Below are 17,579 nucleotides of genomic sequence, written 5' to 3'. Positions count from 1 at the left end.
ACACTGGTCTTGATCACAAACTGGATATGATGACATTAAGCATGTTTTTCAGCCACAGGTCCTGGTTTCCTTGTTCCAGGACAAGGTTAGCTGTTCTATCCAAGTCATAAATTCCTCACCACACTGCGTATAAGTTCGTGCACACATGCAAAAGGCTGTGCAATATGGGGATTCCAACACTCTACCTATATATAATTGTGGTGGGGGAAAAAAGAGTTTTCCCCCTGAAGTTATAAAATGGTAACCCCCCAGGGGGTGGTTACCCTTGGGGTTGAGCCAATGAGTGCTTCTACAAAATATAAACATATCACCCAGACTGGAAAAGAAGGCTGTAGTAGTTGTAGTTGGAGAGGTGGCCATGTTCTGAGGCCACGAGGAGAAGGGGCACCGGCTTTGCTTCTTTTCACCTTTCCTTGCTTTCCCAGTATACTCTACCTGATTTTTGAGGAACAAGAGGGAACTCAGTATTTTTCCTTAACAGATTCCAAATGCTTTCCATAACAACATGTGGCAAGAAAACACTAAGGAACTAACTGACCATTATGAGTTTCCTGGAATTTGATTTTTTTCCCCCCAAAAGCAGTCATCTTCTCTATATTTTGTCATGAAATGTCACTATCTCTTCAACAATGAAGGGCAAAAAGGTGACATCTAAACTTCATTCTTTCATGACTTCACTGCTGTCTTGACTACATTATCCCTGATGAACCTTAGAGGTGTATCACCTCTCCTCCACAATATTTTTTTTAAACATCTCATTCCCAAGACAAGAAGATGAGAGACAACATCTACTGCTGGCTTCAGCCTCCTGCATGTCTCTTCCCTGAAATGTCATCCCAATATACATCCCAACTTTTAGGATGTGAAGGAACACACTGGTACAGCAAATGATTTTCGTACTTGTTTGAGCTGCTTCTTCAGCCTTAAGACAGGTGGGAGACTGGTGCTCAACAGTCAAAGACAGCCCGTCTGTTCTACCAAGGTATTAATAATAAATCCACTGTGCCATGAAGGCTGTGGTACACTCAGAAGCTTCTAGCAAGAATTCTGCACAAGATAACCACCACACTCTGGGTTTTGCACTCACAAATGGAAGAGATCTTAGCAACCCCTATCTCTTCTCCCAGTGTTGATGGAGAATTCACTGGGCATTTAAACAACTCATTTGGTGGAACAATGACTGCATTGCAATTAATCATGTTCTGTATGTCTTGCTGTGCTTCTAGTCCTCTTATCTGCAAGCTTCAGGATGCCTCTTCCAAACACCTGTTTTGCTGCTGGCTCCTTCCCACGGTCCACAGGAGGTTTCCTACATCTGAGCATAATCAATTCCACCTGGTTTCAGTGACTCCTCACTTGTTTTCCCTGACTACCTTTTACCCTACTTTTTTCCCCCATTCTACCATTTTAGTACCATTCATGATTTTCCTTTACTAGCTTTTGCTGTTTAGAGACTCTTCTGTATGTCTGAGTGAGCGAAAAAATGAAGCCCTAAGCAGCCAATCCACCTTCACAGCCTGATAGAGGAGAGAAATGCTCAACTAATCTCCAGAAGGATCTGTTAAGTCCTCACTGTTGATTAAACTAAGAAATTATTAGCTTTTTGTAAAGGACCTCTGGTCACTCTCAACTGCTGCGTTAGGCTGACATGCGAGTACAGCCATATTCAATTTTCTACAGCACATAACAAAGTTTTGTCAGTGAAGAGTGCTAAGAAAAAGCCACAATTTAAACAACTAAGCTGACAGAAACACTAGCATAGGCAATGTTATACCAAGAGCAAAATCATTTTACCAGTACTGTTTATTTCTCCCTGAGGACTGCCTCAAGCTTCACCAGAAGAGAACTCCAGCCATTAAACCTTCATATCCTTTAGCTATATTGTCAGCCTTTTCCATAAGTAGATTATTCTTGTGTATTCTGTGCCTTCCCTGAGGAATAACTTTCTAAGTTCAAACACGCACAGTTCTACAAGTAATTTTCTTTTTTAGTTGTTAGCAATTTCCTGGTCATTTGTAAAACCTCTTTTCCACTAACTACATTTAAGCTTTAAAATAATGAGTTTACACAACTTTGCTTACACATTTTGAAATTCTAGTGTAGAGTCAGAGCTATACTTTCATATATACGCAAGGCAAGTTGAACCCCACAGCAAATGTGTAAGCAAAAAAAGTATTAACTGGCATATTTTAGAAACACCCTTTATTCTAGGCTTGACAGAGCTTAGAAGGACTATGCTGGGTTTCTAAAAAGTAAATCACCATCCTTATTCCCTACTGTTTGAATCTGCTGGGTATTATTTCAGGTCTATGATTCTGTATTTGATTTGTGCGTTCTAACAAAATCATCTCAGAATTTTGCATAAAAATCCCCCGCACATTTAAGAGACAAGAGCAGGGATAATTTCAGCAGATATTGTTCTCTGTCTGAAAACTTGTGATTGTTCATGCATGAATAGCCACAATTTTAGTTTACTTGAGAAACATGGTGACGAGTGTCATGTATTAAAGATTAGAATCTGACCTTATATAACCTCTTCCACCATCAGTTATGTACTAAGAATTTGATTTTTCTTTTTTTCTTTTAAAATATAAGAGAACAACAATATTTTTTCTGTCTTTAAAATGAGAAGCAAACCAGGGATAAAGGGAAATTCTTTTTTATTCTGTAGAGATTAGTGACATTTAAGAAAACCTCATTCTCTGAGAAGAATGATTATCTCACAGACACAATGGCAGAGAAGGATATTAAAGAGTTTTCCCCAGAGTCACACATATTTGTAAATCTTTATTCCTCTTCATATTTAACTTAATTGCCACAAAGGTGATTATAACCCATCCTTTTGTTATCAAGAATATAGTTCAAGGACAAACAGATGGCAACACAGACTTTCTTGTGTTTTTTTATTTTCAGAATGCTATCCTCCATGTCTGAATTTTTAGATCAATAGTCCAGCAAGCTACAGACCCTTGGTTATTACAGATTTCTGATACTGAGAGCTGTGAGCCTTCCATCTTAGTTTGCTCAGCTGTTTTATTTCAACTTTGACCAAAGCCATGCATCCATTCAAACCTTCACACTGCTGATCAAACTTCCCAGAGAGAAACTACCATATGGATTATAAGAATTCCTTTTCACAAGGAGGACCTGAACTCAAGATCAGTACATTATTCCACAGCATGGGGGCCTTGCCCAAGTCTAGCAAAAATATTGCATTCAATCAGAAATCAACATGCAATAGTGCTGCTGCTTCTCTCTCAAAACAAAATGACATATTACAATTTTAAGACTGTCACTGTTCCTCCAGAATCCCAATCAGTGTTATTAAACACTGGATTGACAATGTTAATCCTGTCCTCCCTTTTTTCTTAATCTTCTAAAACACTGGGAAGGAAAAAAGTATTTCAGCATATGCCTAACAATCATGATATTAAAAAATAAATAGGTACCATAGGTACAGTCTACCTTATCTCAAATTAATTCTACCATCTATTATCAGCATTAATCACTTTTTTTCACTATAACATCTAAGCAGCAGTCAAAAGTGAGGCTGCATCATGCCATATACTATGCACAGCACCCTGCCCTACAGAGCCTGGCAGACAAACTCCAGCAGAGGAGAAAGAAAACACCAGACAGGAAAATCTTACTCTATCAGTATTAATGAAGTTCTGTATGTACAACTGCTTTTCTTTACAGACTTGTGTAACTGACTCTCACCACCTCACCAATTCCTACTTTCCACAGGCAAGAAAATATTACGGTAAATGCACAGAAAAACCCATTTCCTCCTGTGTGTAAATTACTCCACTTCTTGCTGAAAACAACTCAGGTACTGACAATGCGCAGGTTTTGTTCCAAACATCTTTGGACAGGACCCTTTGACAGTTTCCAGGCTCAGCTACCAAAGGCTCAACTGACAGTTTTAGAGGACCTACATTAGCTGCAAGGTCTCATGAGGCTTGACACTGACCTTCCTCCTCTTGGCATGCCAGGACCTGGATCAAATCTTCATTATACCGAATGATTCAGCCTAATTAAACAAAACCAAACCCACAGAAGCAGAACGGATGACCAGCATTCCAAAATCAAGGGCTTGAGTTACTTCTTTTACCTTATTTCCTTAAGTTCCATTCAGACACACACTTTTCGAACAGCAATACCAAGAAGCCCTCTCCACTCATTTTCAGAGGGGGGCTTTTTGTTGCTTTAAGTGCAATGCACCAAACTTACAGCATCACTTTGAGGCTGAGCGATCACAACAGGCTGTCCTGAATCACACGACTCCCGTATATTAACGTGCAGTGGAATGTCTCCTGCATCAAAAATAGCAAGATACACATATGTGAAGACCTAATACTTCTTAAATGTTTCTTTAGAATAGCCCTGAAGTAACTTGATATCAAATTTCAGTTCAGTATATTCTTTGAATTACTTAATCTCCAAGAATTAGCATTTAAAATGAATACTGGCTGCAGTACAGTTTCCTTACATCCATAATAAATAATGCCAAACTATTCTGGACTTTTCATGCTCTGAATAGGAAGGACCATGCATTGTCATTTATCACAGAAGGCAGGGCTTTTTGCCTCAAACAAACAGAAAAACACAGGCTGAGATACAAATTATTTTGCATACATTAAATGAACTGCCTGAGTTTTGGGAAAATGCTCATCATGCAACTTACTCTTCAGCCTATCTCCTCATCGTATACTCTTTTCTGTGCTGTTTTAAGATTTTAATCACTGTTCAAAGACTTCTTTGAATACTAAATTTCCAAATAATAGCATTTGTTATTGCCCTTATTAGGCCTTGGATTCAATTCAAAGGTGGACAGCTATTCAGCTCATTCTTCTTTCCAACAGAAATCTTCTTTATATTCTGCTTTTATAATGAGCAGAGAACTGTCAGAGAGGAAAGGAACATTCTAAAGGAGAGTCAATTAGCAGCTCTTTTCCATTCTGAAACATACTTTCCAAAATACAGATTCCAGCACTACAAAAAACTTGGAGGTTCCTATGTTTAGTTCACTGCTACATAAAAAATTATAAAGTGAATTTAAGACCAAATTTCTTTCAATGGAAGACACAGTTACATTTTACATCATGGATGGACGAAGACAGAACAGCCTGAGTTCAACCCTGACTGATGTCAGAAACTGTATCAGTTTAATTTGTACACTTTAGCAACATTTATTTAACTCAAACCAAGCCAGTGTAAATTATTGAGGTTCAGTGTATGCAGAAAAAGAAACATTAAAAAAACTATATGAAAATTGACAAAGCTTTAGAGAATAAAAAACAGAATGCAAAGGAAGCAGGAATACAAACAAAACACAGTTATGGCCACCAAACTTCAGAAAAAAAAATTTCAGAGAAAGAGAGAGAAAAATCAGCAGCACAAAACTCTTTCTCACAAACCTTATCACATTTTCCTTTAGGGAACAATAAAAAGACAAGACAATCAGAAGTATATGAAATAATAAACTACACCTGAAAGTGTTCTGGCAACTGCTAATTGTCTTCTGACACAAACAAAAATAAATGAAGTATTCGGTAAAATTAATAGCAGCCGACTCTGAGCAAGTAGAAGGAAAATACTTTTCAATCCTGCACATTGTTACCTTGCGGAATTTGTCAGATGCTAGCTTGTCAGGTTTCAAAGGAGCACTAGATTCTTATTTAAACAAACAGAATAGCCATGTTGCAAAATACAACCAAAATAAATTTAGAAATACTAATTTTAAATATATATATTTTATAGATATATATGTAAAAATAAGTTCTCAAGGCTTTGGGGCAGAATTCAAATAACATTGAAATGAAACTTCCATTTGGGATAGATTAATGTAAAATCTGTAAGCAGTAATTCTTACAATACCATATGGTATTATTATATAATGGTCATCCCTGGAAGGAGGAGTGCACTAATCAGATCAAGCACTGTGATTCTAAATTTAACCCCTGAGGCACTATTCTTAATCTTAGTGTGGTACTTCACTGACAGTTTGAAGTTAAACTTCACTCTCATTTTCTTCATATATCTCATCTATCCCCTGCTAAATCTGTACATCTCTCACATCACTCCTAATTAAACACAATCACGATCAGTTCTTCCCTCGTAGGAAATAACACAAATCACCTATGGGACCAATGGCACGGTACATCATTTGTGCCTGTGTATCTAAATGCATGTTTGATTCAACTGCTCGCAGAGCATTTGCATCCATCCACATAACCAGGAGTGTAGAAGCCCCCTTGGGCCCCGATCACAACTCATTATATATTCAGAAAACTAAAAGATAGCCCAAAAGCATGTCTTTAATTATGTGTTGCCTTGCTATCTTATGTCTATGTCAGACCTTGATGTTTCTATGTTGATCTTTCTAAGTGAGTTTCCTGGTTCCTTTTAATGAATTGGCTATGGAAAATCATTGAGATAATTACAGTAATACATGGAAACACATCATTAGTGCATGCAATTATCCCATTTACCAACTTAATTATGTTGCGTTATATTCTTTACTTACAGCACAGGTTGAACCATGCCTTTTTAAAATAGTGATGTATATTTTCAAGATTCATGTATATTTTAGCTTATAAGTATGCATTTAATTGTGGCTAATCACAGAATCATGGAATGGTTGAAATTGGAAGGGACCTTAAAGATCTCCTAGTTCCAAACCCCCTGCCATGGACAGGGACACCTTCCATTTGACCAGGTTGCTCAGAGTTCCATCCAACCTGGCCTTGAACACTTCCAGGGATGGAGCATCCCCAACTGCTCTGGGCAACCTGTGCCAGTGCCTCGCCACCCTCACAGTAAAGAATTTCTTCCTGCTATCTAACCTAAATCCACCACCCTCCTTCAGTTTAAAGTAATTCCCCCTTGCCCTATCATTGCCTGCCCTTGCAAAAAGTCTCTAGCTTTCCCATAAGCCCCTTTAGGATGCTATAAGGTCTCCACCAAGTCAATATGTAACAATTCATTTAATTTAAATGAAATAAATGAGAAAACATTTATTGACATTACTGGACAGAGTTTAGGTCTGTCCTAAGACCAAAGAGAATTCTTGGTTATTAGTAAAAATTGCTGTATAATCAATTTCAGGTAATACAGCACACTGATAAGAAAACAATTCACGTTCTGGATTGCTGGTAAATACAAAGAGATTTAAGATACAATTCAAGAATTTTCATAATCAGTCAGCATTGCCATTACAAGAACGACAAGGAACATAGCATACTACTTATTAGTTCTATTATATCTGAACACTGTCTGAATATAGAGTAATCTAGGATTATGCAGTTCCATATTTCAGTTCATGCTTCACATACACCATTCAATTTTTCTTGAAAAATAAAAACATTTCTATATTCTTACCCAAAATATCCAACCCAAGGGTTTTTGCTAGATCTCTTACACCGTCAGCTCCAAAGATATGTGTCTCATGCTTACACTTAGGACACTGGAAAACACTCATATTCTGAACTAGTCCTAAAACCTGTTAAAGTAAAGGAAAGGATGTTCAAACCTGGCATTCAAGCACTGGTATTTCCATTATTCATCTCTGACAATAAAGAATAGATTATCAACTATAAATTCACACAGAGTACTCATTTAAAATAGGAATCAGACTCATTAACATCATTATCAGTTCTTATTAGTCATCTCAGTTGCACCATCATTTGTGCATTATTTCAATTTTATCACATTTATACCTCTCAAAGATTAACAGATTTATTTGTAATGAAAGGTACCTCTTGCACAGGCCTATCTTGCCAAGAACCCTCCCTGCCAGTATTTCATTTTCAAACTCTGAATACTGGAAGAATTTCCATGCTGTGTTTTACAGTTTTGTACTTTGCAGTTTCAGGAAACACAAAATAAAAACACACCATTACGAGGAATTACACAATCAGATATGCTTTTAAGGTATTTTTATAAATTATCCTGTAGGGAAATGTTTTCCAAAAGAACCAGATTTGCTATTCTTCTGAAGAGCAGAAACACATTTTAAAGATCAAACATAAGAAATAGTTATGTGAAACTAAGTGGCAAAACCCACAGCATAACAGTCTAATACACACATCCTGGATACCTTTCTATTGAAGCCAGGTGTTCAACATCATCCTTACAAAATATGCCAAATGAAAATTTGTGAAATCATTCACACAAAAAAATATTCTTTCACAATATACAATAACACTAATGATAGCATTGATCTCATTTTGTCCACCTAGTAAACAAAACTCTTCACTAAGGCAGAGGAGAATTTCCAGAAGTGATAAAACAGCATTCAAATGCTACAGGGTGAAAGTTCCTACCCATCTGTTAATTAACACAAGACCTGCTTAAAGGTTACATGTTAGAATACTTCATTTTCAGATTTATATGCTATCTAGATATGTCACACAAACTATGGTCAAGTTTTAAAAACATGAATATATATTTTATATTGTTATTTACTTTGCAGCACTTTGTACTTCTACATTTCCCTGAGCCTTCTAGTTTTGTGCTTGAACAAGCTGGCCTAGTTACTAGAGAAGAAACATAATCACTACACTAATGAAGCATATCTAAAAGGATGCACCAGTGTTCAATGCAACCAACAAATATAGTTATTTAATTAAAAGTGAATGTACAACTCCTGGCACCAAACTTAAAAATAAAAAAGCATGTTATTTACAATATCCTAATAAAAATTTCCTTATCTATAAGCTAAATTTATCAAAAGCTAAAATTATCAAAAGATGGTCACCTGTTTTTTCTATAACACCATGAGGTATATTTTCTTTACTTATGTAAAACTCTCAGAGGGTTTTAAGCAAGGAACATTTTAAGAAATAATAAAAACATTTTAAAAAAAATTACCCATTTTCAATTTAATACCACAAACTGACTTTCCCTACTTTCTACTCTCTCCCAGAGACTGCGAGAGGAGCAAGAGGAACAAGTTTCTATTTACTGGCACATTGTTGTAGGTAATTTTCTCATCCAGTTCTTAAACTAGGAGAGACACGACATACTACGTGTCCAAGGGATCTCTACAGCCACAGCCTTCTATGGATGACCATTGAGCAGGCATTCATCCTGCTCTCCTTAAAGTCGAGTCATGGAATTTGCACTGTGTTGGTAAACTGAAGGACACAAGAAGGAGTATGATTTGGCAAAAGAAAAATATTATTTTCACCAGGATACAGGGAAGCCATTTTTGACAGCACAGAAGAAAAAAAAGATAATTTGAAATGTACACTTTAATTAATTCATTTTCAGGTATCTTGGAGTTTGAACTTTCTGTTCTCTTCAAAGTAGTCACACGACATTTATAATTTAGCAAATTTACAATAAAAGAAAAAGTTTTGTAGTCTACTATTGTTTTGTGAATAGTTAAGGACTATTACAACCATGTTGTTAATTCTTTGATAACCTAATAACTAAGAAGTCCTTCTGCCACATTTAATGCAAATGCTGAGATACAGCTGTATCTTCAATGCTTTATCAGTTTTAGAGGCCTTATTTACTGTCCTTTTTCTTTCCATTTCAACAAACCTTACTAAAAGCAAATAATGTTCTAGCATTACACAATAACCTTTTAGTGTTGGTCCTGTTTGTCAACCAATGAGTATTGCATATTTATTAATACATAAACCATTCTTCCGGAGTATGAAGATTTTTTTTTTAATATTAAGATGCAACTTAAAAATACTAACTTTAATACAGAATTTGTGCAAACACACAACTCTTCTGCTGAAGTATTTTTACCATGCATATTTTTGCACACATATTTAAAGAAGGAAAAGAGTTCACTATGATCTTCAGAGTTTTTAAATCTACAAAGTAATGTGTCTTGCTAATGAAGTCAGTAATAACTCTCATTTCCCTGCTCAAATAATAGACTTTTAATAGATTCAAAGCAGCTGTTACACAAACTATCCCGTAAGCATGTGAGAATACTATTCCAGTCCTTAGTGAGCTCCTTTTCCTGTAAATTTCTTGGCAAACTTGGCTCAGTAATGACATGAAAACTAGTATTTACTATATGAATCATAATGCAGTAGCTAATCTATTGCAGCAGAGGAGAGTATGGTTATAATGCATGGAACTGAATTTCATTTAGTCAAATCGTTATTTTAAATGGTGAAGAGACATCTATCAAGAAATAACAGGAAATGAAGAAACCTTTCATTATGAGTTATCTGCACACAGTTTCTGAATGTTTACATATTTCTTGTGCTTAACTAACCTTTTGGTTACACAATAAACCATGCCTAAATCCAAATATACTACCTTCTAAGTTAGAGAAAATACAGTAAGAAAATGAAAGCTCTCAGTATTTACACCAGGATACAATAAACCCACTGAAGTCATTCACTGTACTCAAGGATGGATGGTGCTGAGGTCTGACTTCAATCTGATGGGTTACGGTTCCTCAGTCTGCCATCAACTTCCTACGTACCCATGAGTCAGTCACTTCACACTAGTGCTTCAAGTAAACATGCACAATATTTCTGTCTTCCTACCTTTCATCTTATAATGAGCAATTTTTGGCTCTAACATCTGCTCCCAGTATGAAGCCATAATCTTGGCTGGCTACTCTGGATACTACAGATATACCAGAAAGAACATAGCCAAACAAGCAATTTTAGTATAACTTAGAAGGAAATACATAGCTGAGTTTATCTAAGTAGTTTTTTGAAACCTAAAAGATCCACAATGTAACCTTCCAAAAAAGTTGCAGATTTAACTAAAACCCTGTCTTTTTCTTTCAGGGATATGATTGATGAGATAAACCATACTGAACTGAACTCAACTTCAGCAGGTGAAAATAGGCAATTTTTTTCCTAAATACTCAAAGTTACTCACTCTGAGTCACCCTCTGGAATGCAAGAAAACGTTGACCAAACTCACATAATGAGCAAGAATCTTAAAAACTTGTTCTGATAGGAGTCAGCACCACTTAGCAAAACTCCTTCTGTACTGGAAGTGTAGGTGTGCTGCACTGCACAAGAGATGACATTCCTCTTTTAACGACCATGTCCTAGGACTGAAAATTTTGTGCTGTAATCCTGGTTTTAACGCTCTCATTGTCAGCTTTTCATCAGTTCCTTCAGTTATTCTACTTTAATTTTGATACTGTAAAGGACAAACAAACAACATTAACGATTGTGACTTTACTGTGGTAACACTACATGTGTCATCTGAGTCTTTGATAACTCATGACAGTAGATATGAGAGGCAGGTGGTAGATGCAGACCTATATGTACACGGGAGAGACTGCAGTTCATTAAATATAAAAAAAGCATAATTCTGCAACCTATGTACTCTCTGCTTCTTTGAAAAATAAAATCTTTGCAAGCACTTTTTTAAAGATTAAAGATTTTAGAGATTAGAATTTTAAAGATCAGTCAATTATATAACCAGGATACATAATTTTAGCACAGTCCCACAGATTCCACCTCTTTGACGTAAACCTCAGGTTTGACGTTTTCCATCAAAACTTATGTAACTACATTTTCTTTGGATCCTCAGATTTAGCTGACACTTAGAAATGGAATACATTGGCAGGAGTTGCTTTAAAACAGAAGTAAATGATGCACCTGTAGTCACGTACATTCAAAGGCAGAATAAAATGAAGCAGCATCATGAAAAACCAAGACCTCATGACTGGTTCAAGCCCATTCAAACTCAACATCTGGCATAACAGCTTTACTGGTACTTCCATTTGATTTAACAAGATCCGAAAATTCCAACGAACCAAAAGAGATGATACTTAATATCTTACCTACCACTAGTCAAATTAATGTTAGCTAAGCCTACCCTAGAATGTATGACTTTCTTAGAGGCCATTCTCTTCAAAAACATTGAACAAAACAGTCTTAGAAAGCAATCTTGGTAATTTCTCATTAAAACAAAAGCAAAATTCAGCGAAGTGCTGACTTGAACACAATGTAAATTGAAGAAAATTATTTTACATAATTTTAGCAAACCCAAACATAGAATCAAAACAAAACATTCCATATGTTATTCTTTTTTTCCTTCCAGCAGCAAGTTATAAATGCTACTATATTTTTATTTTGATGCAAATATGCTTAAGGAATAGTTAATAATAGTGAATTTATCAAAGTATTTCTTTTGTTAAGCTATTCTGTAAATTAAAAAAAAAGGGAAAGCAGTCACTTCAACTTTCTGTTGCATTTTTTAAATTAACAAAGCACTAGCTACGAAACAAATTTCCTTTCTTAATAAAGAGCAAAAGTAATCTTCACACAGGTAAGCAAGAAATCATCTTTTTTTCTTTACAGTTTATGATAAGGAAGCATTTCAGTTTTTATTTTTTCATGAATGCCCATTTCAAAGGAAAAATTAATCTCTACATAACCATACTCTGGAGTATAACATTCAGTGACTTAGATACTTGTAGCACATATAGAAGATATCTAGTCAAAGATGTCAGCCTGTTTAATATTTTCCCCTAATTGTGGATATTCTTAAATTTTGTATTTCCCAAATAAGAAAGCCAAGATATAAGCTACAAACCTCATGAAAAATAGTGATTATACAGCCTTCTACTTGTCATGATAGTCACAGAGCCCTTCAAATGGCAATGTGACATTTCTAAACATGTTTATCTTCCCCAAAACTTAAATCTTCTTAGAATATACCAATATATGATTTTTCTACATTTCAAGAAATTTCAGATTTTAAGCTCTAACACAGACAGTGATGAAGAGGACATATAATGGGGAAATAGTAAGACAGGTTTAATTGAAAAGCACACATTACTTCATAAGATACTCTGTTTAGCAACCTGATCCATTCCACATGATTAAACAAACTGATTTAAAAGAAATCACATATTATTATGACCTCAGCCTAACAAAAAATCTTTCCTTTCTGTTAAAGCAAGTTCCAAGACATAAGATGTATTCCAATTCTTTTAACAAGAATTTATGAAATTCAAATGATTTCTGAATGTTCATCTATTGCCTCATATGAAATTTTTTTTTACATTTTGGGGAAGAAAAATCTACTGATATTTTTAACATAGAGGCTTACAGGTACGTGGACTTTTCTAAACATTTCAGCTCCTTTGCGTGCATCCAATAAAGCCACATCTTGTGGCGTGGAGATGATCACAGCTCCTAGGTAAAGAAAATATGAAATCCCATTAAAATGTGTATTATTAATTATATTGCTAAATATTTTGATTATTTAGTACATACTACTACTTCAAAGTAGTCACACATTTATATGCTTTTAAGGAAGAAAGTGATGCCATGTTTTTTATAATGCAATGACCAAAAAAAGAGATAAGACATGAAGTAATAAAAATAATTTAAATATTTTCATCATAACTTTTTCTATGTAGAAACCATTTATATTTTCTAAATGAGAAAAGTTATCTACTGTCATGTGATGACGGATAGAAGACAATGTGGTCCATATGCTGACAGGTTGCAGAGGTGGTACTCTGGGAATATCTACACAGTAACTGTCTCATGCCATAACTACATTTGAAAGCTTTTAATTTAACAATAAGCCTTGTCCTAAAATCAAGAGGCAGCTGCCTGTCATCAGACCGGACCCGGATGCCTTCAGATACAAGCACTGACAGTCTTCAAACGTGTCACACTAGACACAACACCAGTGACTTTGTAGGAATGGTAACAAGAAGAGGCCAACTCATGCAAACTTGCACTAGGTTTGAATCAAGTGTAGTGCTCAGACTGTTCAGACATGGCTACGGGTTATCTGATAATTAGTACTTCCAAGAGTTATTAAGCACATAAAACAGCTAGAGCTCTTTGTCAAAGTTTAGATTCTAAAGTAAAGTAAGCCTACAGGTTACTATCATATACTGTATTAGTGTATTATTGTATTACTTCTGCCTGCAGAATACAGCCTGTAAAGTCAATAGAGACATTAGAATATTCCACATCACTTCACAAAGAGCATCTTTTTCCATATGCTCAGGGGGTTCAAACATTATTTCCTCAAAACCATTCATGTTCATCCCTATTTTAAAAAAATGCAATGTGCCAGAGGACATTACTTGTCAGTTGATTAGCTTTGGTTTCACTGTGATCATCTAGTGTCAAAAGTATCTGTTACAGAAAAATGTAGAGTGACATTAAGCCAAGCATGCACAGGAAATTTATGTCAAACTTCACACTAACAGCCACTACAACAGACAATTTCAGATGCTTGAGAGAGACTTTACTACTGGGCCTGCAGTTTCCAATCCTTGGTGTACACAGCAAAGAAAGAGGTGGGTAGATATCCAGAGGCATACAACCTCGGCATCACTGGCTAGAGTATCAGAAGCTTTGGCATTCTGAGAGCACTCCTGGCTCTGGCAGCACTGGGACAGGGAGCCCTGTCCCTCATGCCATCCACCTCCTGCCGGGTGGCACCTTGCCTGCCTGACAGCCAGCCGTTTCCAAACACCGCCTGACAGTGCATTTGAATGTTTTCAGCCAGCGCTCTTAACCTCTAATTTGTGAAAGAAAAATACTATCTGGCACCTCACTCCTGAAAAGCTGCCAATCTCTGCCTTACATAGTATTATAAACAAGTCCAAAAACTGAACGGCATATGTAATGTACCAAGGAAATGCAATTTCCCTATTGTTCGCTAAAACTCTGGCATTCGAATAATTTGCTGGTTTTGCCAAGACAACCTCTTTCCAACAGCATCACAAGGAATAACGTGGAAGCCACCTTAGCTCCTCATTTCACTAAGCACAGGGTTACACTTTTCAGCCAACACTGAAAGGTAGGGTTAATTTCACAAAATGAATATACCTTTCCCTAAAAGCACAGGCCATAGCTAAATAATTTAGACTCCTTGAGTTTTCTGTACATTTGTAGAACAAGGATCTTTCAATACTTGGGTGAAAAGTTTATAAATGCTTTTTTTCCAACAAAATTGGAAATTTGTGCCTTATGTGTATACACTCACGTTAGTTGATTCACACCTTTATTCACACTCTTCTTTCAAGATGCTGGCTTGGTATCCCCTGGATCTTTGTGTAGAAGCTTACGTGCAGTCTGGTTCATTAGTAATTTTTTTTAAGAATCTAATAATTGGCATGGCATGAAGGATGGAGACTATGAACAAAAAAACACCCACTAGAACCACAAGCAGCTTAACTGAGAGTTATTTTTGACTAACAAATTCTCATCCAAAGGGAAAAAGCAAAAATGCCAAAAAGACCCAATGGCACATTGCAGAGTTTCGGCTGCCACAAATACCAACTCTCTGTACAAAAACCCTCTGGTTTCTGAAATATGAGTTAAAATTATGCTCATGGACAATTTGCATGGCTTCTTCCACAGATGAAAGCCAGCATGCTCAAGAAGCTGCTGTTGAGGGTGTAATAGATGTTTCTCTCCTATTTTCCTTTTCACTCTGAGTTGGATTACAGATAAAATTTATTCACAGTCAGCTTGTACTGACTTATACCAATGCCCTAGAAAGTAAGTATTTTTCTCTTTCTATGGTACAACTGCTAGTCTGGCAAACCCAACCTGAAGTTCAAGAATTCAAATTATTTGCAGCATTATTTCCTTTACTAGCAACTGAATATGGCAAATGAGACTTTTCATGGTGCTCCCCTCCCTGAATAAGTTTGCATATATTTAATTCAGAAAGTGATTAAAATCATAAGCAAGAAAGAACACAGCCCACACTTTCCTTGCTATCTTGACTCTACACGGTTAAGAGGACTATCAAACAGTAAAGTTATTTTAATCAATAAGGGAATGAAATATGACTGCATTGGTGCACACAGTGTCTCAAAGCAGTACGTGCAACGTTTACAGAAGTCTCTGAATGAGACAAACTAAGGCTGACAAATTGAACACAGAAACTGCAGAAACTATAATGCTATCACATTGTACATTAAAACATACTAAAAAATTCTGTGTTTGCAGTTGTGTGCAGAAGAATAATTTCTGTGCCTTGAGCATAGTAAGGACATCTAAGTAGAGCACACTTACATTTAACTGACTCATCTACTTATTGAAGCATTCCATTTTTTTTTGTAAGTTCACTCTATGTCAGTTGACAAAAAGCTGATGCATGTTCACCGAATCACACAGAAGCTGCGGATGGGTAGGGCTGGAAAGGACCACTGGAGGTCATCTAGTCCAACCTCCCTGCTTAAACAGAGTCCCTTAGAGCATGTTACTAAGGATTCTGTCCAGATAGCTTTTGAGTATCTCCAGCAAGGGAGACTCTACAACCTCTCTGGGCAGCCTGTTCCAGTGCTCAGTCAACCACACAGTAAAGAAGTTCCTCCTCATGTTCAGGTGGAACTTTCTGTACATCAGTTTCTGCCCATTACCTCTCTTCCTATTGCTCAGCCTGGCTCCTCCCTCCTGACACCCTCACTTCGGCTGTCTATATACATTGATAAGATTCCCCTCTTAGTCTTCTCCTCTCCAGCTTAAACAGGCCCAGCTCCCTCATAAACGTTTCCTCATAGGTGACATGCTCCAGTACCCTGATCTTCTTCATAGCCCTTTGCTGGTCTAGCTCCAGAAGCTACATGGCTCTTTTGTACTGAGGAGTCTAGAACTGGACACAGCAGTCAAGGTGAGCATTAGCAAAAACTATGTTAACTGTCCTTAGGACACATGATATATAGAGACAGCACTAACAGTACCCTATAATAACATTGATGTTTCCCTTTCTTTTTCAACCCCAGGTCCTCAGTCCTCACAAAAAGAAAGGTGTGCCAACACAGCACATTGGTACTCATCCTTGGGTGGACTGGTGTTCAGGAAATTACAAGCGCTTAAACAGCCTATAATTCCTGTGTATAGAAAATATCACCTATATTCAATGCACCATTGAAGTTTGCATTAGATACTCTGAATTACAAAGCATAAAGTGAAATCTCACCAATCCCTAGCTATTGTAAATTTGTACCCAAGCAAAAAACAGGGAGGTCTAAAAACCAGCTGATAAACACCAATGTAGAAGGTCTACCTTAGGATGAAAAGGATCTCTATAATATATTCTTTCTTCCCTGTAGTGTCTTCACAGATAGACTTCAGAACCAGGCTAGGTGCCCCTCATCCAAACAGATGACTAAGGATCCCTCCACACACAAGGATCAGACTGTGTCTTATGTCATCCTCTTAGCAAAAAATGCCACCTCAAAAGCTGGGAAGTGTAAGTGACCAGGAAGACTGACACAGAATTCTGGAGGATAAAGACACAGAATAATGAGATCTGCTGACTGACAGGCACTGAATGCTCTTGGCAAGAAACCACATGCAGGCCTCAATGCAGCTGTAGATGGTCTGATCTGAACGCACCATTCATGTGCTTTTTGTAGCTTTTGCTACCTTTTCCAATGCATTAATTCCAAACTTCTGGGTGAGACTTTCCAGTTATAAATAGCCTGGTTAACCTGAATCTTCTCTACGGTGGATCTCTTCAGAGTCCCTCTGACCTTCTGTTATATTTCTTTTTACTTCATAGGTAAAACGTGCCTGCAAATACAGATACACTTTGCACTTGAAGATGCAGAAAAAGGCCTTGCAAGAACAAATGATAACAGATAA

At 36.6% G+C, this 17,579-nt stretch overlaps 1 protein-coding gene across 1 annotated transcript in view; it reads right to left on the bottom strand.

Moving 5' to 3' along the window:
* Positions 1–17,579, bottom strand: part of NUBPL (nucleotide binding protein like) — an 85,657-nt gene that overhangs the window by 7,488 nt on the left and 60,590 nt on the right. The window contains exons 8-10 of the mRNA XM_029964081.1: positions 13,060–13,145; positions 7,384–7,504; positions 4,234–4,316 (exon numbers count right to left, since the gene is read on the bottom strand). Coding sequence (XP_029819941.1) covers positions 4,234–4,316; positions 7,384–7,504; positions 13,060–13,145 — 290 coding nt within the window. The remainder of the gene's footprint in view (positions 1–4,233; positions 4,317–7,383; positions 7,505–13,059; positions 13,146–17,579) is intronic.

Source organism: Manacus vitellinus, unplaced genomic scaffold, assembly GCF_001715985.3.
Source record: "Manacus vitellinus isolate BGI_N305 unplaced genomic scaffold, ASM171598v3 scaffold_6_pilon, whole genome shotgun sequence".
Classification (NCBI taxonomy): Eukaryota; Metazoa; Chordata; class Aves; order Passeriformes; family Pipridae; genus Manacus; species Manacus vitellinus.
This window is presented reverse-complemented; position numbering and strand designations above follow the sequence as displayed.